The following is a 27,235-nucleotide window of genomic DNA, read 5'->3' on the forward strand; positions in this document are numbered from 1 at the left end:
TGGGGGTGTAGAGAGACATCCCCCAAAGTCCAGGGTACTCCTGATTCTGGGTTTTTGCCATGGGGCAGCAGTTGGTGATCGAGCCACCCTCTCTCCCAGCATGGCTCCCACTGTCCTACTGGACATCCATGTCAGCCCCCCGGCTGTGGCCTCAGCTTGTCTCTCACCTCTGGGTGCTCCGGGCCCCAGTGGGCCTCTGGGGCCTCGGCTTGTGGCCTCCACACAGCCACCCAAGGCCCCTGGTGCTCAAGCCAGGTCCTGCTGTTTCTCCCAGCGTGTGGCATGGGTGTTCTATTTGGGTTCTCCCTGGTCACCGCGGGTCTTGGGTCTGTGCCAGGCTATGTCCCCCCTTCCCTTGAGACATAGCATGGACCCATTTCATTAATGGATTCCTTGAGGGTACAAGAACGGTCCTGGCCTCCCAGAAGTCACTGGGACAATCAGGATTTGAAGCCAGCTCCCTTGGATTTTCAGGCTGGGCTGCAGGATGGCACACACAGCCTGGCTCTCCCCAAGCTGTTGTGGCATTCCCCTACTTCTCTCGGGGGCTCCCCTCTGCAGCTGGAGCTGTTGATTCAGCTTCCCTCTGGTGGGGAACGCACACTTCCAGGCAGATCCTTGAAAGGGAGGAGCAGAACTCGCACCCAGGGCTTCTCCAAGGAGCACTCAGAGACAGCCATGCACCCTCCCTGGGCCAGCCTGGGGCCCCTGTGCATAGCAAGAAGTCCCATCCTACCCTTCCAGATGGGGAAGGGGCAATGCCCCCACCTCCCAGGCACTTCTGATGTCACCCCTGGAGTGGGACGCTGGCATGAGGCTCACAGAGGGGCTCTTGCCGGACGCCTAGTGGGCAGGGGCGTGGAGTGACTGGGGGTGACCGGCCCAGCTCCTCCTCCAGTCACCGCATCACCAGGTGGGCTGGTCCCAGCCAGGTGCAGAGGCAGCTATCTGGTTAAAGCCCCCGACAGGCTGTTTGCCTGTCTGTGACACGGGGCCATCTTAGTTGGGTGCCTACAGCTGCTCGGGGTGGGGTGGGCGCCAGTGGGAAGGCACTCCAGAAATGGAGCACAGCTGGGAGGTGACCCTGCAGGGGCTCCATCCGGGTTCTGGCCAACCCACCATCTCCCTTTTCAGCTTCCATGGAGATGAACGAGAGTTCCCGCTGGACAGAGGAGGAGATGGAGACGGCCAAGAAAGGTAAGGGTTTGCCAGGGCCCTGCGGTGGCCTGGGCATCTGCGGCTGTGTGGTGAGAGAGGTGACCATTGGCCTTAGGCCGGGGACAAGGGTGAGACTGGGCTAGGCCAGCTGTGATCCCAGGACGTTTTCAGGTCAGTTGTTACTTCCCAGAGCCTTGTTGTTGCCATTCAGGAAATGGGCGTGTAGGACTGTGTCCTGGGGCTACAGACCTAGGGGAGGGTGGGGCACAGCCCAGAAACAGGACTGGTGCCGTGCGTGGGGCGGGTGAGTAGCCTCTGGGTGGCCTCTGTGGCCAGTTCCTTTAGCCCCGTGGTGGCCCCTGCACTGAGGCAGGTTTTGGTTCTCTGGTGGTGTCCTTCTCATGCCCGTCCTGGTGGCTGTGTGATCGCATTTCGAGTTTCGAGTGGCAGCAGGGATGGTGGGGTCTGGAGTGGTGGAGACGTTGGGGTTGCCGGCTTGGTTGTAGGGGTTACATGTGCTGCAGGAGGGGCTGTTGGGCATGTGTGGGTGTCAGCAGCAGAAGTCGTGTCCCTGAGACCCAGGGCCGGGCAGGGCAAACAGGATGTTGTCGTGGAAACCGCACACACGTTTGCAGTGGTAGAACACCTGAGCCTCGGTGACCCAGGACTGGGCCTTGGTTTGTCAGGTCGATGTTGCGGGTCCCGAGGCCAGGCTGACCCACTTGGGGCTGCTGGGTGCACTGGCTTGCCACTCTGCTGTGCCCATTGCAAGGCTCCTGATAGTGCTGCGCCTGGGGCCATGCCTCTGCATCCCCAGACCCCAGCCTTGGGAGGTGGGGCCTGTGTCTGTCCCAAGCACCTGGCGCTGGCATGTGGAGGCCCTTGTGGCTGTGCTGGAAGCCTCATCTCCAACGTGCGGCTTCCTTGTGCAGAAACTGTAAGCCACAGCTCTCAGAGGGGACAAGCAGAGCCCAGGTGCACAGGGCAGGGGTCCAGGACACTGCTGCCCTGCGCCCACCGTGCCTTGCTGGTGGCTGAGGGTCCTACCTGTCACCACTCTACATGCCTGTTCCCCTCACACCCTGCGCCTTGGTGCCCACCTCTTCCCCAGAGCCCTCAGCCTGAGGGTCTGTGGGACAGGAGGGGGTCCCTGCCTCCATGTGGCTGAGTGGGACAGGCGCAGGGTGGCCGGTCACTGCCACCTGTTCCCCTGTGCTCTTTGTGAACTAAGGCTTTCCTGGAGTTGTGTCAGGTTTCCCTCTTTTGTTGGGTGTTGCTGAGGCACACAAAACTTACGGTCTAACCCTTTAGAAGTGAGCAGCGTCGTCTGTAGGAGGTGCAATTCCCACCTCTGGCAAGTTACAGAACTTTCCACTGCCTCAGGCAGCCCCCCTTGCTGCTCCAGCAGCCCCAGTGAGCTGGCTGTCCCTGACCTGCCTGCCCTGGCGGTCCGCTGAGCATGGCGGGTGCCTGGAGGCCTCCCGATTGGTCGCTGTTGTCTGGTGCACTTCCCCACGTGGCTCTTCCTGCTGAAGGATGCCTGCACACTCAGGCGGTCTGCATCCCTGTCCGCGCTAGTGGGTGTGGGGGCTGTTTCTGCCTTGGCTGGCGCGTCTGGGACTGCTGCGAACCTCCTGTGACCCGCCTTCGCCAAGCCCCACTGGCTGATTGATGGCCCAGGGCTCTGGCCACCAGGGACTCCATATGAACTGCCGCTGGTCCCGCCCGTGTCTTCGGCTGTCACTGCCGCCTGGTAACTGGGAGGCAGCCGCCTGCCTTCCCTCCCTCCTGCCCTGTGGAAGGAAGGGATGGTGTTGAGTCACTGCGGAGTCGGGCACGCACCCCACCGTCTCAAGGTTGGTCCTCGGTGAGGATAGTTGTGAGCTCATCGCGGGTCTGGCTCACGGAGCCTGCGGCGGAGGCCCCCAGGGCTGCGAGGCTCGTTGACATTTGCGCTCGTCTGCCGTGAATTACAGCAATCTGGCCAATTACACACAGGGTGGCTGGCTGCGGGAGGGAGGGCGCGGGCGGGAAGGCAGGTGCTGCAGCCCCCAGCAACTCCTTCTCCACAGCTGGTGGGGGAGAAGGCAGGGAATGTTCCAAAACCTCCTGTCCAGCCCCGGGGGTCCTGGAGGTGGGAAAAGGACCCCCAGTGAGTAGCCGGTGTTCAGGCCCCTCCCCGTCACTTTACCCAACCCCTATTCCAGCTGCTGCGGCAGGAGTCTGAACCTTTGGTGCGGGCAGGTGAGCAGCCAGCTGTGCTAAGGGCCTTGGCCCCTTGGGCCCCATCCCAGAGAGAACCCTATTGGCAGCCTCTTCCCCAGAGACCCTGGAGTCCAGTCAGCCAGCCTGCACTCGGCTGTGTCTCCAGACGCACAGTAGGAGGCAACACAGCACCCACTGTGCACTTCCTGTGGCCACCACAGCAAGGTGACTGCAGACAACAAATGCTCCTTGGTTCTGGACCAAGGGTTCGATGAGCTGGGGCTGACAGGTGCGCCCCTCACTGAGGCCCTGTGGGGTCCTGCCCAGCCCCCTCTGCTGTATGCATCCAACTTCACACAGCCTCTCCCTGTGCGTCTGTCCACACTGCCTTTGGTTGGAACCCTCGCCAGTTCCATGTGACCCCATCTTAGTTCCATCTGCGGAGTGGGTTCTAAGACACGAGGTGCGCGGCTGGCGCTATCTGAAGGCCCTGTCCCTGCTTGGCCCACCCTGCTTTCTCAGCGTCTCCTTGGATGTGCAGCCGGGGTGCTGCCTTCTAGAGACATCACAGGGTGACACGGGCGGACATGGGGGAGCTCTGGCAGGCCCCACAGGCCACAGAGCCTTATGTCCTGGGTTCACATCCCGGCTCTGCCTCTCAAGGGCAGGTGAGAGAGGGCACTGGGAAGGGTGCCCACAGAGGAGGGGCCCTGTAGTATGTGGCTACTCCTGATTCCCCTACTCAGATGAGAAAACCAAGGCCCCCAGATGGTTAGTGAACCAGGAAGGGCAGAGGTGAGAGTGGAAGCTGGGCTGTCTGGCTGCCAAGGAGGAATGGGTGCCAGCTACTGCTCACCATGGAGGCCAGAAGTGGGCATGGCCCATGCCAAGGCCTGTGGCAGGGCAGCGAGGTCAAGTGAGAAGCTCAGAAGAGGAGGTGAGAGGCTGGGGCAGAGGAGTTCCTGGGCGCCTTGCCAGCCTGGAGTGGAGCTGGATAGCGAGAGGATCACCACCTCCCTTCCAGCCTCATGTTACACATATTGCTTGCTGTTCCTGAGCCCGGGTGAGGGGCTGCCTCCCCCTGGGGAGGGTCACCCTGGCCTGGTGTGGGCAGAAGGCTCAGGGCTCAGCTGACAGCTCCTCCTGGCCCCAATCCCCTACTATAGTGGCCAAGCGGCAACCGTGTAGTACATTGGGAGGCTCCTGGTCACAAGGTCCAAGGCTTAGGGGAGGGAGCTGGGAGTCCCCAGGTATGGGGCCATCGCCAGAGCCTCATCCTGTGGTACATTGTGGGGACCACAGAAGAGGAGCATCCTGCATGCTTGGCCTGGATGGTAGGAGACAGGTGGCCTCAACTTGTGACCAGACAGTATGGGGTAGCAGTCAGCACAGGCGTGAGGCACAAGTGGCGGCGGGGCCCCACTGAACGTGGTTAGTGGAATATAGGTGGGACAGTGTTGAGGGGAGCCGGGAGGGCCAAGTGCAGCCCCCAGGGCTCGCCCAGGAGGAGGCTACATGGTGCACAGGAGCAGCCGCAGCTGGAGCCAGTGTTGGAGAAGTGGTCAGTTGTCAGGACAAAGTTAGGGTCCATGCTGCCCGTTCCCTGCCAGCTCACGGGGGATGTCTCAGCCCCCTCACTCCCAGGGGAGTCACACATAGGGTTCATGTCTGTCCTGACCCAGAGACGGTCAGGTGGCGATCGGCAGTGGCTGCTGCTCACGCACACACGCGATTTTGGCCATGCGGGCGTGGAAGCCAGCACAGTGTGGACCCTGACAACCGTTTTGTGGATCCCAAACAGGGCTTTTGTGCTCAGCTCTGCTGCTTAGGAAAACTTGACATGGAGAGCTGCCATGGCATTCCTCTGGATGGCCTCGTGGGCTGGGTGGCTCGGGGTTGTGTTGTGTCGCGACATGTCTGTCAGTTGCAGGTGCAGTTGCTGGAGAGGGTGCGAGGGCTCTGGCATGAAGGTGCCTGCTGATGCCTGACGCTACAATAGGGCTGGCAGGTGGCCTCAACACCCTACCCAGCAGCCAACAGCTGCAGCCCCGTGGAGCTCCCAGCCCCAGACTGGGGTTCCCGGGAGGAGGAAGTGGTAGACTCAGGCCTAGGGTGGCTGTGGGTTCCCCCTCTCCTTGGGGGGCATTGCATGGCAGCTTGGGAGAGTCTGGGGGTGGCAGAGGTGCCCCTCTTGTTCACTGTCTGGGGTAAGGGCTGATTTCCCACTCTGGCATTCCCAGGACACGGGAGGACCCATGCAGGGGCAGGTCGGCTGTGGTGTGTGCAAAGCGTGCAGGCCCTCGGTGGGGATTGGTCCAGAAGAGGGACCTCTGCATTGCCCTGGAGATGGAGGCCTGGAGCCTGGGACCACGTTGCTTCTCTAACATGTCATGGGCTCTGGGCAGCTCACAGGAAGTTGTCTCCCTTGGTGGTCAGGGCAGTTCAGTCCAGGCCAGGCGCCCGAGCCCCTGGGGCCACTGCCAGCCCCTCCCCGGCCCCTGCCCTGTGGCTGCTGGACCATAGGCCTGGTTTGCGCCTGCTCTGCACTCAATCCGCACCTGTGACTCAGGCCTCCCAGCTGGACTTCCGTCTCGTGGATTTCACTTCCTAGTCCCTGTTCCCTGGGTCTTCAGAATGAAACTGCTTCCGCAGAAATCAGAAGTGGGGTCGAGCCCAGACCACAGAGTATGTTGGCAGAATGTGCTGCCTTGGGCTGGGTGCTTTGGGGGACATTGCACCCCTGGTGTGGAGTGGAGCACTCCCGGCCTGTTCTTGGGAGATCCTCAGCACCCTACAGGGCTGCACACCCTGTCCCCCATCCCTTGGGAGTTTCCCAGGAGCCCCAGAGGTGACAGAGATGATGAGGGATGCCAATGAGTGCCAGACTCACTGCTGGGGGTGCCAAGAGCTGTCTCTGCCAGCCATGAGCCCTGCATGCCCAGCACGGGGTTTGAGAGCTTGCCAGGGTGGTCCGTGTAGGGGCAGAGGGAGTCAGGAAAGCATCTCCAAGGAGGGCAGAGGCAGAGCTATGAGAAAGCTGACAGGCAGCAGGGGCAGCAGGGGCAGCAGGGGCACAGGGACAGCAGGGGCAGCAGGCTCAGATGCCCAGGGGCACACTCACGGGCTGGTGAGTGAGCCAGAGGGCACTAGGCGTGCTGTGGGAAGGTCTGAAGCAGAGTGGCCCAATGAGGCTGGCATCCCTGCAGTTCCCTCAGGACTGCCCTGCTGAGAACTGGGTCTGGGACCGCAGATGGACCAGGGTGTGCACGAGACACCTGCCGTTCTTCTGCCTCCATGGGTGGGACAGAAAATGCTGAGGGCGAGGGAGGAAAGGATGTGGGTGCCCAGAGTCAGGAAATCAGCCATGACCTGAATGTAGCTGTCCTGGGACGGCCAGCAGGTGTGCGGGGAGCCGGCTCGCGAGGTGGCCAGGTGGCTCAGAGAGGGCCCCTTCTCCAGCAGCAGGGAGCACAGGCTCCCCTCCCTGGAGGCAGGTCCCCTTGGCCCTCGGAGAGGCCCCTCCAATCAGAGGCTTCCTGCCAAGAAGGCCACACCAACCCTGCCCACCCAAAGCCCCCCCAGAGAGCGGCCGGGTGGGGAGCCGCCCGCAGGTGGAAGCTGCGCCGGGAGGGGGTGACAGCGGAAGAAGCTGTTTGCTCCCGTCTGCCGGGGGTGGAGAAGCTCTGTTTTTCTGGAAGCCTCATCTGTTCTTACCGCTGCTGACGCCGCGGATGGAGGGAGAGGGAGAGGGAGAGACGCTGGTGCCAAGTTGGCCCGCCCTTCTTGAACCTGGGCCTCTGCCACGCTCCCCCGCCCGCCGCTCCCGCGAGCCCTGTCTGGAGGTCACATTCAGTCCTGACGCGTCGCGTCTCGCTGGGTCAGGCAGCGCCAAGAGCAGAGCCCGGGAAACAGCCCGGCTGCCCGGGGACAGCCCTGCCCCGACGGCTTTGGGTGTTTGGATTCGGCTTTGGCTCAGGGGTCTGGGGGCTTCAGCTTGGGGTCCTGCGCCGAGCGCCCCCCAGACGCCGTGTGTGCAGATGACGTCTGGCACAGGAATGCCCCAGGCACAAGACTGACAAGTCACCGGCCGTCAGCTGCCACTGGGGGGGCCGTGCCTGAGGTGGCCGTGCCTGAGGTGGCAGCGCCGCCCGCCCGCGGAGGAGCCCTGGGCCACCGCGGCAGCGCACCGAGCTGCCTCCCGCCCGCCCTCCGGAGCCAGCCGCGGCCCGCCCTCCGCCCGCCCGCCCGCGCTCTCACACTCCCTCCCTCGCGTTGGACAGAGAAGGATGTGAGCAGAGCCGCCGGAGCCCCAGCAGAGCTGCGGCCGCCCAGCCTCCAGCCCACTTCTCCCAGCTCCGCTCCGCGGAGCATCCTCCCAGCCGGATGTTTCCGGAAAACTTGGCCGAGGGGGAGACGCGGATGAGAGGATGTGAGTGAGCAGCCCCGGGGAGGGGTGGGAGTGGGGGTGGGGGGTCGCGACGTGGCCAGCAGGAAATCAGGGCTCCTTTTGGGGGTTGGGGGGAAGATTCCACCAACCCTGTCCTTCTCCCCACAGCCCCTTCCCTGTGGTTCTGGCCCAAGACTTCTGGAAGCAACGGGCAGGGTCTGGGTCGTGGCACCAGGGTCTCTGTGGCAAGTGCTGCTCCGGTGCCTGGGGAGGCCCCTGTCCGGGCAATGGGACACCCACCGTAGCAGGAGGGAGAAAGGCAGGGCCGGCTCTACCCAGCCTGGCCTCATAGCCCTGCGTTTCCAGAAAGGGCCGGCGACCCCTCCACCGCCCTTGTCCCCTGCTCCTGCTTCCTGCCGCTTGCATGAACCCAGTGAGTGAGGGGCCCCAGCACCCAGCCCCGCCGTGTTTGGTGTTTATGGACTGAGTTTGAAATGTCAGCCTCTCCAGCCGCTGGCCCTGCAGGCCCCGCCCAACCCCCCTGCAGGCCCAGATGGGGGACCCGCCCCTCCCACCCCTGGTTCCGGGCCTGTGATCCGCTGGCCCGACGTGTTTGCCTGGACTGCGTTGGGAAATATAAATAAACGCACATGGCCGTCTGCAGGTTCTGCGAGTGGCAGCTGCTGCTGGCGCAGGCGGTCGAAAAGGTCAGGGGGCCGAGTTACACTTGATCCCCCCCACCCCACCCCCTACCGCAGCCCCTGGCCTGTCCTTGAGGAACCCTGAGGAACCGACCGTGGAGCCACGTGACTTATGGCCACTGCAGGCAAGCAGGTGTCCTGTCAGGCCAGCTCCACCCCCATGCTGGGGCCCAGAGGCCAGCAGGACAGGCAGCTGGCCGGTCCCCAGAGCAGGGAGCAGTTGGTGTAACCCCCCAACCCCTTATCCTCCCTCCTGGCCTCTGGTTCCTGCATCCTGGGCAAGGGACCCACACAGCAAGTAGAACAGAGCCCATTCTCAGAAAAGCCAATGGGCCTCAGCCTGCCACCTAGCCACTTGAGGGGACAGTTTGTGGATGTCTGTACTGTTGTTCTTCTTTGCTGGCTGAGGCCCGTGTGTAGCCAGCCAGCCGCTGGTGTGCTGGGATGAATGGATGGGGGGATGGATGGCAGGAAAGGCCCACTTGGACTGCCGCCGCGGCCCTGAAGGCAGCCTGGGCCATACGAGGTCACACCGGTGCCAGGAGGGGCAAGGGCGGTGGTGCGGAGATGTGGACAGAGAGCTTGCTGGGCAGATGGGCCGAGACTTGGCCTGGAGGAGGTGGGCACCCATATATGCTGAGATTGGGCTGCTCTGATCTTGGACACCTGACGTGGGCAGGGGCTAGGGGTGCACTCTGTCCTCAGCTTGTGGGCACCAGAGGACCTGTCCTGGCCTCGGTGTACTTGGGATTCCTGGGGGTCCTGGTGGGGGGCAGGGACTGTGGTATGGAAGCATTCCCGCCCCTGATCCAGGCCACTTGGGCTACAAGTCCCACGTGGGCTGCAGCAAGCTTCGGACCCCGAGGTGACCGAGGCTCGGGCTCCCGGCCCGGCTCACTCCAGCTCCGCCCTCCCGGCCCTCGCCTGCAGCGTTCCTTCCTTTCCCTGGCCCGGTGTGGCCGGAAAACAACCCAGAGGTCTCCAGAGGCCTCGGCTGCAGCTGTGAGCGAGTGTCAGGGCTGGGTCAGCAGGGGCCGGCTCCCCCGGCCAGCTGCATCCTGGGCCTCAGCCCCCAGTGTCCTCCATGTCCCCGGGGGCCTCCCCTCCCAGACCCATCCTTTGTGTTTGCATCCACAGGCTGTGGGGTGCGGTTTTGGGGAGATGGGGGTAGGGGGATCTGCCTCCACTCCCAGCCCCGCTACCCACCTAACCTGTTCCCGCATCCTGCAGGTCTCCTGGAACATGGCCGGAACTGGTCGGCCATCGCCCGCATGGTGGGCTCCAAGACCGTGTCGCAGTGTAAGAACTTCTACTTCAACTACAAGAAGAGGCAGAACCTGGATGAGATACTGCAGCAACACAAGCTGAAGATGGTGAGCTCCCCTCCCCCGCACAAACGGGCTCTCCGGGGTAGGGGGGCGGGAGGGCCAGCGGTGGCCCCCTCGGTGTGGGGGAAGGAGCCTGGTAGGTCAGGCACTGAGTTAGCCAGGAATCCACAGCCTCAGCGCCCTGGAATGAGAAGGCAGATGCACCCGCGAGGGCCCCCACCCTGCCTGGCCTCCCGGTTGGAAGGCCGCAGCCGGCAGGGGAGCTCAGGTCTGGGGGAGCTGGTGGCTCAGTCCTGGCCCCTCCACCCCGGGGCGGGGGAGGCCCAGAAGGTGTGGCTTCCTCCGCAGCTGTGGTGGGGAGTCAGGGGCCGCCGGGAGGCAGAGCTGCCTTCTCCTCCTCCCTCCCCCGTCCCTTCTTTTACCTTCCCACACAGTTGGTCACCCTTTAAGAGCTGGAAGACCTGAGGTTCAGCCAGGCTTTAATGAGGTTTGAACCCACAAATGTGTGAATGCGGCACCCATGTTGCCCTGTGGATATGGGACAAGACTGCACAGCTCTGCCCTCCAGGAGCCCTTCGCCTCCGCTGCCTCCTCGGGGCTGCCTGTGCCTGAGCAAGAACCAGCCCCTTGGGCCTGCCGAGGCCCAGAGGAGTGGCCAGGGAGGGCTTCACACCCAGGCAGAAGTTGAGGGCATGCTCCTGAACTGTAGGTGCCAGCAGGGTCCCCTTGGAGGGTGTGCTGCACCAGTGTTGAACACCTGCTGGATACCCTTAGGGCAGAGAGGACCCCGGGGTGGGAGGAAGCTGGTGGAAGAGACAGGTGTGTCTTGGGCCAGAGTCTCTGGGAGTCAGGTGTGCTCGGGACCACCCAGGGCAGGAGACCAAATCACAAAGCATTTTGTTGCTCTGCTGTCTTCCTACTTCTTGCCTCCCCCTGCCCTCTTCTTTGCCCCTCCCCGCTTCCTCCAGGGCCCCCTCCCGCTCTTCTCAAGGTCCCCACACTCTACTGCATGAGTTAGAGAACCTGAAGCACCCAGCAAGGTGGACAGTACAACCAGGCTGTTGCTGAGAGATGAGCTAGTCCCAGCTCCTGTGGGACCTTGGTCATGGCTTCTCTCCCCAGCCCCCTACCCTGAGCCTGTTTACTGGCCTGTGCAGTGGGGAGCCACTCTGGGAGGGCCAGGGAGGGCTCTTGGTGACTCTGTCATGACCCTGGCTGTATTTTCAAGCTTATGCCCCTTTCCCATGCCAGCTCCGATTTGCAGGAGTGGGAGCAGCTTGGGCAGGTTGTGGGTACAGACCGGCTTCCGCCCTGCATGGCCGTGGGCAGGTGTCTTGGCCTCTCTGAGTGAGAGCAGCAGGTGTGCCCGCCCCAGAGGCCACAGTGAGGAGGGTCAGAGTGGAGGGCTGCCCTGATGTTAGCCAGGACGGTGGGGACTGGCTGGCCAGTGGAGTCATCTGTCCATTCTGTCGTTGCCTCCTTCCAAGGCACTTCAGTACTTCAGAGCGGGACCCAGGGGTGGCATTTATGTCATTGAGCACCTACTGCAGGTGACAGCAGGTACCTCGAGGGCCAAGGTATGCCTGGGGCTTTCCTGCCAGGCAAGGCGTCCCTCTCCAGTAGGAGTGCAGGCACTGCTGGAAGGTGCTGCGACCCTGTGGTTCGCCCTGGTTGCGGTGACAGTGAGGCAGGGCTGACAGCAAGGTGGCCTCCCCTCTCTGGTGTTGAGCATCCAGCAGGAGGGAGACCCGGAGGCCAGAGCAGTCACAAGTGGGCACAGGCCACTGGACTCTGAGGACAGAAGGCACAGTGCGCAGCTGCGGGGACCTGGCCGCTGTGGTCCCTCCAGGCTGGGGCCCTTCATCCCACCAGGAGCAGCCTCCTAATGCCAGAGCACGTGGCCCACACTTAGTCTGGGCCTGAACTCTGTGCCCTCAGAACTCCTGCCCCTCCCATCAGCCACCCCGGCCTCTGGCCCCTGGCCCGGCCTGTCTGGGGCACAGGAAGACACGTTCCCCTAGGCCGGCTCAGGAAGGACTGCAGGAAACAGAGGGCAGGCAGGGGTCCCCTCCCACCTCACACCAGGCCTGGCCAAGCGTGGCCGGCGGCGACGTCAGCAGGAAGCGGAGTGCGCCCCGATTATGTAACGCTTGGCGCTGGGTCCTGCCTGAGGTTCTCCCTCCCACTTTTTTTTTTTTTTTTTAAAGATTTATTCATTTTATTACAGCCAGATATATACAGAGGAGAGACAGAGAGGAAGATCTTCCGTCCGATGATTCACTCCCCAAGTGAGCCGCAACAGGCCGATGCGCGCCGATCCGAAGCCGGGAACCTGGAACCTCTTCCGGGTCTCCCACGCGGGTGCAGGGTCCCAATGCATTGGGCCGTCCTCAACTGCTTTCCCAGGCCACAAGCAGGGAGCTGGATGGGAAGTGGAGCTGCCGGGATTAGAACCGGCGCCCATATGGGATCCCGGGGCTTTCAAGGCGAGGACTTTAGCCGCTAGGCCACGCCGCCGGGCCCGTCCCTCCCACTTTGTGGCTGAAGGTTACCCTTTGCTCCACTCGGTGGGTCCAGGCCCCCGGGGCCTAGCGGCCGTCTCTGGCCTCTGTCATCCCCTGTCCCAGGGCATGCAGGCAGTGTCTCACCCGACCTGCACCAACGTCTGTGCGCCTCTCCCCAGAGATGTGTGGCTGCCTCCTGGAGCTGCCGTCCTTGTCTGTGGGCCCATTGTCGGGGTGTGCTGCGCTGCAAGAATTGAGCTGGGAGCTGGCAGGCAGGGAGCCTAGCCCTCAGGCAAGTTCAGACATGCAGATGCACTGAGGGTGCACCAGTGGACACTGACAGAGTTGGGGAAGGACTGTGGCAGGGAGGGGAGACATCTCAGAGGTGAGGACCCTGTGGATGTCTGGGCCGGGGCCAGTGCAAAGGCCCTGCAATAAGGTGGGCGGTGCTGTCGGTGGGACCAGATGCATGTCACCCAAGGGCCTGCCACTGGGAAGGAGCACTGGGTGTCCGGATGTGCAGAGCAGGTGTGCGGAGTGAATTAGTGCCCAGAGTCCAGCCCTCTGCTGTGCCACCCCGTCTCCCACTACCAAGGCACGGAGTGTTGGGGTTGCTCAGCTGGAGACTGCACATGTTCAGGCAGATATGCGGCTCAGCCAAGCCCCGGAGAGTGCTTCCCTACTGAGCTCTTGGTGTCCCCCACACTCCCACCTGCCGGGCAGCAGTCACCCAAGTGTGCTTGTTGCGAAAAACAGAGTGGGGAAGAGGGGATCCCTCGGCCGCAGCCACAGAAGCCACACGCCACAGCCTGCTCGTGCCTCCATGGCTGGAGCGGCTGCAGGCTCGGGGCGGGGCTGGGGCTAAGTGCCTGGATGGAAAGAGTGACGAGTGGGCGGGCTCGGGCCTTCCGCTTTCTCCTGCTGTCCCCGGCGACTGCACCCTGCAGACCACTGTTTGCTCAGGCAGCAGCAAGACGGGAAGTGACCCTCCACTGGGTGGGGCTGGAGAGTGGCACATGGTGAGCAGGAGGCCCCATCAGTCCCCCACAGTCCTGGGACCCAGCCTGCTGGGTGCCTGCTGGCCCCTGAGCCTCAGTACCCAAGAGCAGCTGTGCCCATTTGAATGGGGGAAGGACATGGGAGCAGTGTGGCTGAGTGTAGGATCCTGTCTCACAGTTATGGGATTGAATCCTGCCCTGAGGTCTGAGGCTGGTGTCTAGCTGTGCAGGGCCTGCCCTGGTGTGGAGCCTGAAGCTGCGTAGTGCCTATTCTGGTGTGGGGCCTGTCCTGGCGTGGAACCTTCCCTGGCATGGGGCCCCAAGCTGTGCTGCACTTGCCCTGGTTTGGGGCCCAAGGCTGTGCAGGACCTGCCCTGGCGGGGGCTCAAGGCAATATGGGGTCTGCCCTGACACTGGGCCCCAAGCTATGCAAGGCCTATTCTGACGCAGGCTCTGATCCGGGGTCCTTGTGGTCACTGGCCGTTGCTGAGCTCCCTGGCTGACACTTCCCTCTCTGGCCCCATCATCCTCTCTCCATGTCTTAGGAACGTTAGTCCCAGGGAGCTTAGCCTGACCCACATGGCATATCTGCCAAGAGCCCACCTCCATACGCCTCTATGTACATCACTCGGCTCCTGGATGGAGGTGAGCTGGCCGTGACTTTGTTGGCCTGTGGCAGGGACTGCGGTAGGAGCCACTGGCACCTTGGGAGCTCCATGTGTGCATTGGTACCCCTTGAGAGCTGAGACTGCTACCCCTCTCACTCTATGCTCTGGCCAGCGGAGCCAATCACGTGGACAGGGAGAGGGTCTGGGGATGAAACACCGACAGGAGACCAGTGAGGGTAGAAGGCGCCCACAGCTCTCATGTCTTTCTCCTCCACCTCGCCTTCTATACCTTTCCCGCGAAGTCCTTTAGCCAAGCACTTGCATACAGCTGAGCCTAGTTCTGCTAGTCCGTACAGCTGAATCCAACTCTTTAGTCCAGGTGTTCTGCAGGGTTAAAAGTTTAGCCTGTGCTGCTGCTGTAGCTGCAAGCCCAGTTCCTGTTACTGCTCAGCTTAACAAGCGCCATTAGCTCCTTAGCCCTTAACAACTCTAGGCTAGGGTCTCCAGACACCTGCACACTCTGATATATTCTGTGCCACTCAGGCCTCGCTTGGCACGGGGAGCTTGCACTTGAGGACAGTGAGGTGTCTGACCCAGGCAGGCACAAGAACAGGAGGTGGTGTGGCTACAGAGGGCACTGGAAGGTTTCACCACGCTGACCGGTTCTGGCTCTGACGTCACTTCCCCGCAGATGTCCTTCCCTGCGTGTGTCTGCTGTCCTGCCCTGTGGGACCCTGCCCTCTTCTAGTGGCTGTGTCCCAGATGACAGACAGCCTTCGAGGGCAGGGCCTGGGGCAGTCCCTGGCCCTGAGCTGTTCTGTAGGGGTGTGGTGACAGCCTGTGCCTGGGGCTCAGACGCAGATGGGGCCTGCCTGGAAAGGGTCTATGCTGTCATTCATTCCCCCAACCAGTGGATGCAGCTGCCACAGCGTCCCCAGGGTGTGGACACAGCTCTGACCAGGAGCAACCCCAGGAGGCCAGGCAATGCCCATGGTGGTGCTGAGGGGTGACACCTGGTAGAGATGATTGCGGAGTGTAGGGACACTAGGGCGCGCAGCTGGGATGACTGCCCCTTCCAGCGTGGCAGGGCCTGGGGTCTCTCAGGACCAGGCCCTGACCCTCGCTCACCATTCCTTCCAGGAGAAGGAGAGGAACGCTCGGAGGAAGAAGAAGAAAGCCCCGGCTGTGGCCAGCGAGGAGGCCGCCTTCCCACCAGCCGCGGAGGACGAGGAGATGGAGGGGTCGGGCGCCAGCGGCAACGAGGAGGAGATGGTGGAGGAGGCGGAAGGTAAAGGCGGCCAGGCAGGGGCCCCTAGACACTGGGCGGGCCTTGGGAGGGGCTCGCATCCTCGAAGCGGGCCGTATCACCGTGTCATTGTGGAGATTCAGCAGTGAGGAGGTAGGCAGTGATGCCCAGCACCCGCAGTCCCCACCACGGGTGAGGGGGTCCTCCACAGGGAGTCATGCCATGACCCCAGCTGCCCACAGGCCTCCTGCCCACCCAGGCTGCCCCCCCACAGCCAGGCCTGTAGGTGGATTCAGCCCGCACCCCCTTGGCAGCGCTTATCTAGGCAGAGTCCAGCCCGTTTCAGCCGGCCATCTGGCCAGCACATGCAGGAAGTCCAGGGCTGCTCGTTCCTCTGCCGGCCTCCCCTAGCCACTTTCAGATGCGGCACAACCACGCGCAAGGGCAGGGTACACGAGCCACACTTTGTCGCTTACGGAGCTCAAGTGAGCACAGAGGGCTCTCTGAGCGTGTGTAAGAAGCCTGCTGGTGCCCAGGGCTGCACCTTGCAGCAGATGAGCACTTTGGGGCTCACTCTGTTCCATCCTCAGACGTATAACCCACACTCCTGACATCCGCCCATCCAGGCAGCGTTCACAGGGCAGGTGGGGGCTGGTTGCGGTTCCATGGAATCTTCCAGAAGAACAAACCGGCTTCCCCCACCCCCTGCCCCATTACCACAAACTCCTCCATGGGAATGGCCAGGTCAGGAGCAGAGGAGGTATTTCAGTTCATGGTGACAGCTTCCTTGAGGCCAGGACAGGCCCCCAGGGCAGTCAGCTCTGGAACAGCTTGACAAGGAGGGAGCTGCCTGCTGACCTCCTGGTTCCAGCTGTGTCTCTTAAACACCTGCTGGGTATAGCCGATCAATGTGGCCTGGCGCTTACCCCCAAGTGCTGCGTTGGGGCCTCTCCTGCCTCGTGGTGCAGCACTCCTGGGCTGGGGCCAGGGCTGTGTTGTTTAGACGCCCGGGTACTTCTGTGGCGTACTGCAGGTTGAGAGCTGAGTGGCAGTGAGTTGCTAAGTGCCTGTCTCATGGTAAACGGAAGCTCCGCAGGCTTACCCCTTGCCCACAGAAGCTTGTCTGACAGTGTGAAAGGGAAGACGTTGCTGCGGGCATCAGCATTTCTGCCCCCAGCACGGCGAGCTTCCTTGAGCCTCAGTTTCTTCAGCTGGCAACAAGCAGATTGTCCCAAGTGTGGAGGTAGCTGAGCAGCTGAGCAGTGTCTGCATCACCCCATGAAGGGCAGCCAGGAGCTCAGCACACACAGGTCCTGAGGACAGCAGTCAGGCCCAGCTGGCGAATGCCGTGGATGGGCAAGGGGCTTCTGAAAGGGCTCAGACTCCCCCACCTCTCCCAGGACCTAGAAGCCTAAAGTGGCCGAGACTCGTCCCTCTCCCTGTGTGACCTGTGAGGGGGTGGCTGCCAGCGAGCCCTGCAGCCAGGCTGGGGAGAGCTGCTGCCTGCCAGGACCCACCCCTGCTGGCCACAGCTGCCCTGCCCAACTCCGCTGCTCGCTGCCACCTGGCTCCTAACTCTTGTCTAACTTCCTTCCAGCCTTACACGCCTCCGGGAGTGAGGTGCCCAGAGGGGAATGCAGTGGCCCAGGTACAAACTCAACCAGCTGACTGGAGGCCAGAGGGAGGGCTGGGCTGGGTAGGGTGTCTAGCGTCGTGTGGTGGGGGGGGGGGTGCTTCTAGAATGTGCCTCCACCTGTGTGCGCAACCATCTGCACTGGGGCCACCTCCCTGCTGCAGTGTCTGTCCCCCTCCCGCCCCCCGCTGCTTCCTGCCCATCTGTGTGCCCTATCCTGCTGCTCGGTGTCCTAGTGCTTACACCAGCAACTTTGTGTGTGAGGAGCTTGTGTTTGTTTTTGTCTCTACTTGTAAAACAGCAAAAAAGCTCAGGGAGCAAGGGACAGAGGGGAGAAGCGAGAAAGAGAACTCCTATCTGCTGGTTCACTCCCTAACTTCCCTCCAACAGCCAGGGCTGGGGCTAAAGCCAGGAGCCAGGGACTCTGTCTCGGTCTCCTGCATGGGTGGCAGCGGCCCGAGCCGCCACCTGCTGCCCTACTGGGCGTGCCTGAGCACGGAGCTGGGTGGCTTCCTGTAGAATGTCCCAGACTGCAGCCTAACCTCTGCCCCTGAGCTCTTATCTGGCTTAACTGGTAGGAGCAAGAGACCCAAGAGGTGGCCAGAGCGGTGTTAGGGCACAGGAGCCAGGACCAGAGGTGCACACAACACCAGTGTTTGACTGCTGTGCCACTGCCATGGTAAACTCGAGATGGGGTTCGTGGGGTCTTGTCCCCCTGGCTGCCTCCCAGGCACGGGTCCTGTTGCACCTTGTCCTGTTGGGTGACCACAGTGAAGCAGCGTGGTGACAGGTAGCCATCAGGAGCCCTGATGCTCCCCCAGCTTACCCACAGAGTTGAGAAATAGCATTGAGGGGTGTTACTCCCTGTCATCCAAGAGCTGACCAGGTCTCCCATGGGCCTGCAGCCGCAGAGGGACAGAGTGAGTGTGAGAGCTTAGTGGGGCGCAAGGAGGCCTTCTCTTGTAGCTGCCCTCAGCCGCTCTGTAGGGCAGAGGAATTGACCAGATATGGCACCTCGTTCAGTATGGAGGAGGCAGCTGGGCAGGCTCTTTAGGGTGGTGGGGTGGAGGGTCATGCCCCCAGGCCCTCTCACTGTCAATGTTCCCTCCACAGCCGCCGCAGTCAGCAACAGCTCCGACACCGAGAGCGTGCCCTCCCCTCGCACCGAGGCCGCCAAGGACACGGGGCAGAGCGGGCCCCAGCCCCCACCTGCACCTGGGGTCTCCACCCCACTGCCAGAGGATACCCCAGCTCCCGCCGAGTCCAGCCCGGCTCCCAAGGCTGCCGACTCCCCCACGCCCCCGACAGCACCCTCCTCACCCGCAGCACCTCCTCCGGTGGTCCCCAAGGAGGAGAAGGAGGAAGAGGCCACAGCCGCACCCCTAGTGGAGGAAGGCGAGGAGCAGAAGGTGCCCGTGGCCCAGGAGCTGGTGGTGGATGCTGGGACGACGGAGGAGCCGGGGTCACCTCCAGAGGAAGAGGTCAAGAGCGAGTGCAAGGAGGAGGCCCAGGAGGAGGGGTCGGACCAGGGCAAGGGGCCAGAGGCAAGCTCAGAGGCCACCCCAGAAGGGGTGCTCAAGGCTGAGAAGAAGGAAAGTGGGGGCAGCAAGATGGCTGCGACCAAGGGCTCGGGTGCCCCACAGGACAGCGACTCCAGTGCCACATGCAGCGCCGACGAGGTGGACGAGCCTGAGGGCGGAGACAAGAGCAGGTCAGTGTACAACCAGCATGTCCTCCCTGTGTGCGCTGGTGCTGCTGCACACACTGCTGGGTGCCAAATGTATACAGGCTGCCGCTGCCTGTCCTGGGAAGCTCTTGGTCGAGTCAGGGAAGACTGGGTGCAAAAGGCCCCCTCGGGGTTCCATGTTGCTAGCAGTTCTCAGGGGAGTGCTGGGCGGCGGGGGCAGCGGCTTCTGTGGTCTTCTGCAGCACAGCACCACTCACAGTGGACCACAGTCCTGGTGCAAGGTGTGCGTGAGCCACGTCGCGCCTCTGCTGCCAGGGTGTGCTCTGGCTCTGCCTCCGCCGGCACGTGGCTTCCTCCCCCACTCATCTCCATGTCCAAGTTTCCTTCTTATAAGGACACCAGGCCCTGCATTCGGGCTTGGCCAGCTCCAGGGTGACCTCATCTTACTTGGTCACAGCGACAGGACGCCCCATGTCCAAATAAGGCCTCTCCCACAGGTACCCAAGGGTGGGGACTGAGTGTGTCTGTCCTCGGAATGGCAAGAACAGCAGGTGCAAAGGCCCTGGCCCAGGGGGCAGGGACAGCCTTGAAAGAGGGGTCGAGGGTGAACGCAGGGCTAGGGTGGCCCTACGGAACATGCTCGCAGTCAGGTGGGCACCTGCCCAGGAGCCCTGAGCTGTGGTTCATCTGCTGTGGCCAGCTCCTGGCTGCTGTGCTGGAGCTCAAGTCAGGGTGAGAGGTATTGGGGGGGAAGAGATGGTGGGACCGGAGATGCGAGAGTGCCGTGTAGGGCTGGGGGCTCAGGCTCCGGGCAGCAGGCAGGCTGTCTCTCTGGCTCAGGTTAGGCCACTCTTACATGCGCACTCCTGCCATGGACACTTCTTCCCCAGCTCTGGGAATGCTAGATTTTAACCCTTCCTGGCCCAGGCCTTAAGACCAAAGATGAGAGGTATGGCCAGTCCTGAGGTAGGACCCTCTGTCCTGCTCACCCCTGGACACCCGGGGGGTTCTTTCCTACTCAAGGCAGGCGGGCGCTTCTGTTGAGACTGAAGAGTGTGGTCCAGGCATTGCCAGGCAGGCAGCTGCAAAGACCTTGCTCACACGCTTGGATGAGCCCAGCTGTGCCATGGCACACGCCCGCCTCCTGGAGGCTTTGCCCACAGGAGCACACCTGTACTGGGGAGCACACTGTCTGGCCGTGAACTTTGATAAACTAAGGCCAGTGGCAGGTTCTGCGCTTCTTGCCCATCTGGTGCGCTCAGCTTGACCCTGATGGCATTCATGGCCTGCAGAAGGGCAGGCCAGGGTCTTTGCTGGGGCTGGGGTGGCATGCTGACCCACCCTAACTCCCAGCACAGCAGCTCCTGGACTGTCTTGGCTCCAGGTGGCCTACCCTTGTTGAGCAGTGGGGCTAGCTCTTATGACATCAGCCTGTACCCCTGATGCCACCAAGGGTGCTGTGAGCATCCCCCACCCTTTCCCTTGAGAGCCCCGTACCCAGGCATGTGTCCCCCGCAGTGGGGTCTGGCATCCACCCTCCCCATCCCAACTGTTATCTGGCATTTGACACTCCCCGCCCCTTGAGGAAGGAGCTTGGGGCTGGGAGTCAAGACGCTGGCTTTGTTGCACCCGTGTGCCCAGGTCAGCCCCCAACCTTGCCCTCTGCAAGCAAGGCTGGTCGTGGGCTTTCTGGCCGGCAACCCCTCTGCCCACCACACACACACACACACACACACACACGCACAGAAGTAGGCACCAAAGGATGTAACAAAATGCGTCAGGCACACACTCCCACAGCCAAGGCCTCCCAGGAGGGCCCCTGTGACCCCACTCATCGGCTGCCCACAAGTCACCCTCCTTCCCGCCCGGCAGTCCCTGGGCAGGCTCAGGCCCGAGCTCAGAGCGGCCTCCGCCTGGGAGGTTAGTCCCAGAGCAGAGCTGTCCTGCTGCTACTCCTTCCCCTCCCCCGCTCTACTTCAGCCCAGGAGCTTTCTTGGCAGGCGACCAGAGATCCTTGCTTTGATTGCAGAGCCCTGAGCCCGCCTGCCCTGCCCTGTTCCATTTCCCAGATGAGGTACCTGGCAGGGCCCAACCTTAGGAAAGTTCCTTCCCAGGGGCCTCAGTTTTCTCATCTGTGAGATGGGTGTGTCCTGCCAGGTTGGCCCATCGTGGCTGTGATCGAGACATGAAACACCAGTGGTGAGGGGTCAGGTCCCTAGAGAGCAGAGACGTGTGGCCATGTCTGTACAGATGCTGCCATCCCAGCCTGGCTCTGGGGGTGGGGCAGCCAGAGCAGGGCCTCCTGGCCTGTGTCAGCGCATGACGGGGGAGCCCACATACTGGGAGGGTGGCCCTCAGCCCCACCTCCAGTACTGGTTTCAGCCGCAAGCAGCTGCTCTCTGCTTTCCTGCCATTCCACATAGGGACATTGAGGCATACTTGGCTGCTAGGACCTGAAGCAGGGCTCACTCTGTATGGCCACATGTGCCAGGTCAAGCCCACAAGCTCCCCCACAGTCCTCCAAAGCAGAAATCAGGGGTTGGGGGACACCTGCAAGCCAGCAGCAGCTGCCCCCCTCCCTTTCTCGCTCGGACCCCACCCTGTCTCCATGAGAGGTCCGGCTGGGCTCAGCACTGGGTAAGCTGTGGTGTAGCAGCCCCACCACAGGGGACGGGAGAACAGAGCTGGGCCTTCCAAGAGTGGTGGAGAGGAGGTCCCTGCCCACCTGACTGCCTGTCAGGCTAGGTGAGGAGCCATGGGGAAACCGAGGCAGGAGAGCCCCCAGGCCCTGCCTGCTGGGCGGCCACTTGGGCCAGCCTACGAGGTGCCCTGTGTGTGTTATCCGCACAGACTCTGTCTCCATAGGTTTATGTTTGCTCCTGGCACTTGGACGTGACCGTGTTTAATGTTGCTGCTGGCCCTGCGGGGAGTGTGCAACCGCCTCTTCACAGCGCCCACGGTCTGTTCCTTTCCAGCAGCTTCCATAAGCCAAGAAGCTTGGGCTGTGCTGCTCAGCACTTGGGGGGCATGCGCCTCGGTTACCATGTCATGCCCAGCACCGTGTACAAGTCCAGGAGTGTCCGTCACCCCATTCCCACCCTCCCGCTCTCCTTCCTGTTCCGAGCAAGGAGTGCCTGTGTTCCCGGTGCTCAGGCACAGGGCAGTGTGGACCACCTTTGCCATGCCCACGGGCATCTGCGTGGGGTCTACAGTTCGGTCGTTGGTATTTGTTTTCCCTCACCCAGTGAGGAGTCTCCAGGTCAGGTTGATGTGGCCTGGTGTCTTTTCCACGTGGCTTATTGTGGTCTTTCCAGACTGAATGTGCTGGTGCCAGCCGGCAGAGGGTGGCAGCTGGGCCAGTGATACCATCCCGTTTGGACCCAGATCAAGGTACCTTGCCCCAAGGGTGGCAAGGAAATAGAGCTGGGCCCAAGACCAGGGGTGCCAGGAAGGGCAGTGTCCAAGGGAGAGGCAGTAGGAGGTCTCGGGCAAGTCCAGGGCCTATGTGGACAGGAAGGGGTGGCGGCTGGGTGTCCTGGAGGTCAGGGTGACCTTCGTCTGCCGCCCTGGGCAGCTTCAGCAGGTGATGCGTGGTCTGCCTGCTGCGCCCAGTCAGCTGAACCTGTGGTGGATGTGGGCAGGAGGCTGGCACCCGGGGCCCTGTGCTAACTGCATGTGGAGACTGTTGCCAACAGGGGCAGTGCAGACCCCAAGTCCATTCCCCACTCTGGAAGGCCATGTGTATTGGCATCGCTGGGAGCTGGGGCAGTGCACGGGCTGTGGAGGCAGGCGCTGCCGCCTTCCGAAACTGGCCTCAGCCTGCCCTCCAGCCAAATCTGGGCCCTGGCAGGAGCCTGTCCCTGAGCGGGCCTTGGCCTCACCAGTGCTAAAGGCCTGGGAAGGAACTGGGTTCTGCCTCCTCTGTGCACCCCAGGCCCAGGGCTGGTCTTGACACACGGGCCCTATAGGAGGAGGTGGAAAGCTGGGTGGCTCCAATGGCTCCCAGGCTGCAGGGGACCCAGCTCCTGCCTGGATGGCCGGACCTTCTGGAAAGCCCTGAAGGCTTCCTGCAGGAAGCAGCCCAGGGAGCCACACCCCAGTGTAGTGCTGAGCTGGAGGCTGTTTGCTGAGTGGTACGCACGCCACGCTGGCCTCTCGGCTGCTTTGCCAGGGGTGGGAGGGAGAGCTTCCAGCATCGAGTGTGGCTCCCTCACTCCCTGTTCTAGGAGACAGTGTCAGCTCTTAGCCTTCCAGCTTGGGCTAAGGAATGAGCTGCCCATGTACAGCTCGATGCTGGCCCTTCATCCGGGGATCCAGGAGCCCGGCTTCCTGGCACCTGGCTGCAGTTGGATCTGGCCCTCCCTTCTGAGTCCCGGTCGGGTTTTTCTGGGGACATCTTGCCCCTGGCCACTGGCTCTGACCCCTCTCAGGGCCTCTGTGGGCAGCCCCTCCGGGTCCCACGGGCAGGACCCGAGGCCAGAGAGATGGGACACAGCCCCGTCCCGCACCCATGCCCACCCCCAACCCACGCCCCATCTGGAGCTGACATCAGCTGACAGTGGTCTCTCCGCAGGCTGCTGTCCCCAAGGCCTAGTCTCCTGAGCACAGCCAGCGACCCCAGGGCAAGTGCCTCACCGCAGAAGCCGCTGGACCTGAAGCAGCTGAAACAGCGGGCAGCCGCCATCCCCTCCATTGTGAGTGCCACCTGGGGTTCCCCACCAAGCCCGTGGGGAACAGCGGCTTCCTGTGTGCTCGGCTGCCTGGCTCTGCCTGTTCCCCAGGGGCAAGGTGTGAGTGTGTGTGTGCACATGTGTGTATGGGGGTGGGGTGTAATTGTGGGTAGGTGAGGTCTTCTCACCCCTCTGGGACTCCTGTCAGTGGACATGGCTTCTCACTCCTGCTGCGTCTCCCAGCAGGTCACCAAAGTTCATGAGCTCCCACGGGAGGATGCCGCTCCCCCAAAACCGGCTCCTGCTGCCCCACCGCCGCAGCACCTGCAGCCAGAGAGTGACAGCCCCCATCAGCCTGGCAGCAGCCCCCGAGGGAAGAGCAGGAGCCCCGTGCCCCCAACTGAGAAGGAGGGTGAGTCCTGTGGCAGGGGCGTCTGTGGGGCGTGGCAGTGGGAGGCAGCACCCCCAGCTATCGTCCTCCTCTGATCTCAGGGTACCCAGAAGCACCAAGTGTGCAGAGACACACTAGGGTTGGGGGGGTCTTCGGTCCACGTGTGAGCTGGTGGCCCCTGCATTCTGGACCACGCTGGCTGGGACACCACCGGGGTGGCTTCCTACCTTGTGACCATTGCCCAGGCTGTATGTCACCGTCCCCACAGAGGGCCAGCGGTCAGAGCAGAGGACAGGATCACTTGTTTGTGGATCTCCTGCTCTGCCATGCCTTCCTTAACCGCGGATGTGGAGGTGGAGCCTGAGCCCCCACACTGTGAACCCTGGGCGCCTTGGTCCAAGGGGAAACCTGCCCTGAGCAGCCCCGGGCGTGGCAGTGCTGTAGACAGCTGGGGGGCTGGGGCTGCTCTGGAGCCCGCTTGCACTGGGCAGCCCAAGGCCAGTCCCCGAGCAGCACAGCCCAGTGCACTGCCCTCCCCACACCATGCCATTCCTGTACTGTGGTCATTGCCTCCATCTCCTGGGTGCCAGCTGGCCTTCGGCCATGCAGGAGCCTGACCCGGGACAAAAAGCAGTGCTGGCCCCAGAGGGGGCCCTGGAGCCCCTCTTCCACCCGGTCAGTTGTCCCCACCCACTCTTGAAGCCGCCTGCACCTGCTGTAGGAAGTCTGGAGGCCTCTCAAGGTCAGGCCAGCCTCCCAGCCAGGATGCAGGACAAGCCAAGGCCATCAGGGCCCGGGCAGAGGTTGAGCAGCCGCAGCAGCCACACACCGTGCTGGGCTCCCCCTCTGTGTGAGACGTGGATGTTAGATAAGAAAGCAGGAGGAGATCTGGGTGGTTTATCCAGAGACCCAGAAACAAGGCAGGCAGCATGGCAAGGGGTGCTCAGACTGTCTCAGTTGAGGGCAGGAGGAGCCAGCCGTGGGCATACCTGGCAATGAAAGCCATATGTGCAAAGGCCCAGGGGTGGGCACAGGCTCAGGCAGTGTGGCAAATCAAGAGTGGGACAGTGGGACCGTGCAGCGTTGGCCTTGCTCAGAAGAGCAAGCTTTGTCTTCGATGCCACTGGTGGGAGCGTAGCCAAGTGTGTTTAAGGGACTGGGGCGCAGAATCCAACTAACATCTTGGGAGAATGCCCTCCGGCCACTTATGGAGAAAGAGTCAGAGGAAGCGAGAGGAGGTGTGCTGTGTCCTGCAGGGTCAGCGGCTGCTGGCGTGGCCAGTGGCCATGGGGATGGTGGGGCGGCAGGGGCTGTGTCGCCCCCAACCTCCTGACAAGGGTAGGCTTGGCTAGCTAGCTGGGTACGTGTGACACACGTAAGCAGGACGCTGCAGCCTCAGGCACCAGCCTGGGGACCTTGGTGGCTTCAGCAGGTATGGGATCTAAAATGGGTTGGAACCACCTGGGCCCGGCCACAGGCCCTGGCCTGGGAGGGAACGAGCCTCCAGCCAGCAGCCTGGCTGTCCGCCCTCTGGCGCCGAGGGGCCGGGCTGCTTCCTGGATTGGCTCCCCACAGGGGTGGTGCACCTGTCCTCAGACACCTCCTGCCTTTCTCACGCAGCCTGGCTTGCGACTCAGCTCCCCCCAGGGCCACGTGGGAACTTGACACCCAGAGCTGCCTCTGGTCTCTCAGGAAGTAGGCCAGTCCGGCCCTGGCTCCTACGTGCAGCAGCTCCGCCAAACTGGTCCCTCGGGCTCTGCCGGGCCCGGCTGGAGGAACAGGCTGTCTCTCCAGGCTCTCGGCCGGCCGCCCAGCCTGGCCTTAGCCCAGATCTCCCTCCCCCGACCCAGGCTGAGCTGAAAAAAGCAGCTGAGGTACACGCCCGAGCTGTACTGCTGGACGACCCAGGTTCATGGCGTGTATGGAATTTCCTGGCCCCTGGGCAGGCTTGATAGGGCCACCTCTACTGGGGGCCAGCTGAAGATCAAGAATCCCCAAGCCACATCACTCCCATTGGCCTCACCAGGGCTGCAGGTGGCAGCTCAGTCTCTTGGAGAGAAATGGAGGCTGCACACACAGGCCTCCACTGCCACCTGCTGTGCCCACAGCAGACATCACTAATCAGTCCAGAGCCACCTGGGGTCGTCTAGAGGTTGTCCAAGAGATGACCCTTGTCTGCCATTCCCAGGTTGTATTTGTGCCCAACCTCTGGGCCAGCTACCCCTCCCTACCCAGAGCATGGCCTTAGGGAGAGATTTCATCAAACAGCAGGAAGCTAGCCAGGGATACCATGTGACCAGCCTGATCCCCACCCCAAGGCCCCTGGCGTTGTCTGCAGGGCATCTCCAGGCTGGGCATCGGTTTTGGGGTGCAAAGGTCAAGGTCACAGCTGTGTTCTACAGCCCAGCCTGGGCATGAGGCTGCCACATGCACCTTGCTAGCCAGGGTCCTTGACCGAGTGACTTAGCCTCTCGCAGTCTCAGTTGTCCGTCTGTAAAGTGAGTGTATCAAATCAGAGACACGTGCATTAACATGCAGCTCTCACCGGCCTGTACTCCTAACACCCCTGAGAAGTCCCTGAGAGGCCGTCCACAGTGTGGGGGCTCGGGCTCCACCTCCGCATCCACCGTCCTTGGTCAGCAGGCCCCTCTCACCCATTGCAGGCACACGTGGCCCATACATGGCCAGGTAACTGTGCCGCAGGTGGGCCCCGTCCACCACCCGCTGCCCCCTTAGCATTTGCTTGGACCCCCCCAAGACACACACATGCTGAGCAGAGTATAACAGGGCCCAGACTGGTGGCCAGGCTGCTGGGCCTGGGGGCACCTGGCCTCACAGCCCTGTCTCGCCCTCAGTGGAGAAGCCCGCGTTCTTTCCAGCCTTTGCGGCCGAGGGCCAGAAGCTGTCGGCTGAGCCCCCTTGCTGGACGTCAGGCCTGCCTTTCCCTGTGCCCCCACGGGGGCTGAGCAAGGGCTCCCCACACGCCCCAGAACCCTCGGCCTTCTCCTACGCACCACCTGGTGAGTAGCTCGGCCATCACGCTAAGCCACCCGCTGCACAATCATTGGGCACCATCTGTTTGCCCTGGTTTGGAACAAACAGCATACGGTTGGCCCACAGCCTGACAGATCCTGATGGGGGAGACAGCCGGGACAGCGGAGGGAACAAGGGGCTCTGGGAAAGGGGCAGCCTCACGAGGCCTGGGGCACGAGGTGGTCCCAGCCTCACAGGCAGTGACAGCAGCACAGCCGAGTGGATCTGAACCATGGCGTCAGTAGAAACAGCTTCACTGAGCCTTAAAGGTGAGGGTCCGAGGGCAGCCAGGTGGAGACAGAGCAGGGTGAAGTGGACTGGGCCGTGGGGCAGCCTGTGTGCTTTGGCCAAGGAGCAGGAAAGAGCAGGTGGCACTACGTGGCACTGCCTGGGTAGGACATGGGAGCCAGGCCAGGGATATCTGTTAGACCCCCGGGGCCAAGACCAGGGGCTCACAGCAAGGGAGGGGGCAGACTTGCAGATCTCTCTGGTTCTTGGCAGTGGGGCAGGGGGACTGTGTGGGTCTGTATGGGAACAGGGACCAGGCAGCCCGCCAGTGAGGGTTCTGCCTGTCACTGAGGGCAGAGCTCCTGGGATGACCCCACCAGGTGGGACAAGGCCGCTGTGCAAAGGGTTCTCGGCACATCAAGCATGCACAGGGCTGCTCTGAGGCCCGCAATGACGGC

The 27,235-nt window shown here is 62.6% G+C and overlaps 1 protein-coding gene across 1 annotated transcript in view; it reads left to right on the forward strand.

The window, feature by feature from the left end:
• The window catches only part of NCOR2 (nuclear receptor corepressor 2), a 108,002-nt gene that overhangs the window by 63,094 nt on the left and 17,673 nt on the right, over window positions 1-27,235 (forward strand). The window contains exons 17-24 of the mRNA XM_058656877.1: window positions 1,135-1,197; window positions 9,682-9,824; window positions 15,030-15,177; window positions 16,733-16,783; window positions 17,882-18,479; window positions 23,029-23,149; window positions 23,372-23,537; window positions 26,372-26,536. Of these exons, the coding sequence (XP_058512860.1) occupies window positions 1,135-1,197; window positions 9,682-9,824; window positions 15,030-15,177; window positions 16,733-16,783; window positions 17,882-18,479; window positions 23,029-23,149; window positions 23,372-23,537; window positions 26,372-26,536 (1,455 nt within the window). The remainder of the gene's footprint in view (window positions 1-1,134; window positions 1,198-9,681; window positions 9,825-15,029; window positions 15,178-16,732; window positions 16,784-17,881; window positions 18,480-23,028; window positions 23,150-23,371; window positions 23,538-26,371; window positions 26,537-27,235) is intronic.

This window comes from Ochotona princeps, chromosome 29 (assembly GCF_030435755.1).
Source record: "Ochotona princeps isolate mOchPri1 chromosome 29, mOchPri1.hap1, whole genome shotgun sequence".
NCBI classification, from domain to species: domain Eukaryota; kingdom Metazoa; phylum Chordata; class Mammalia; order Lagomorpha; family Ochotonidae; genus Ochotona; species Ochotona princeps.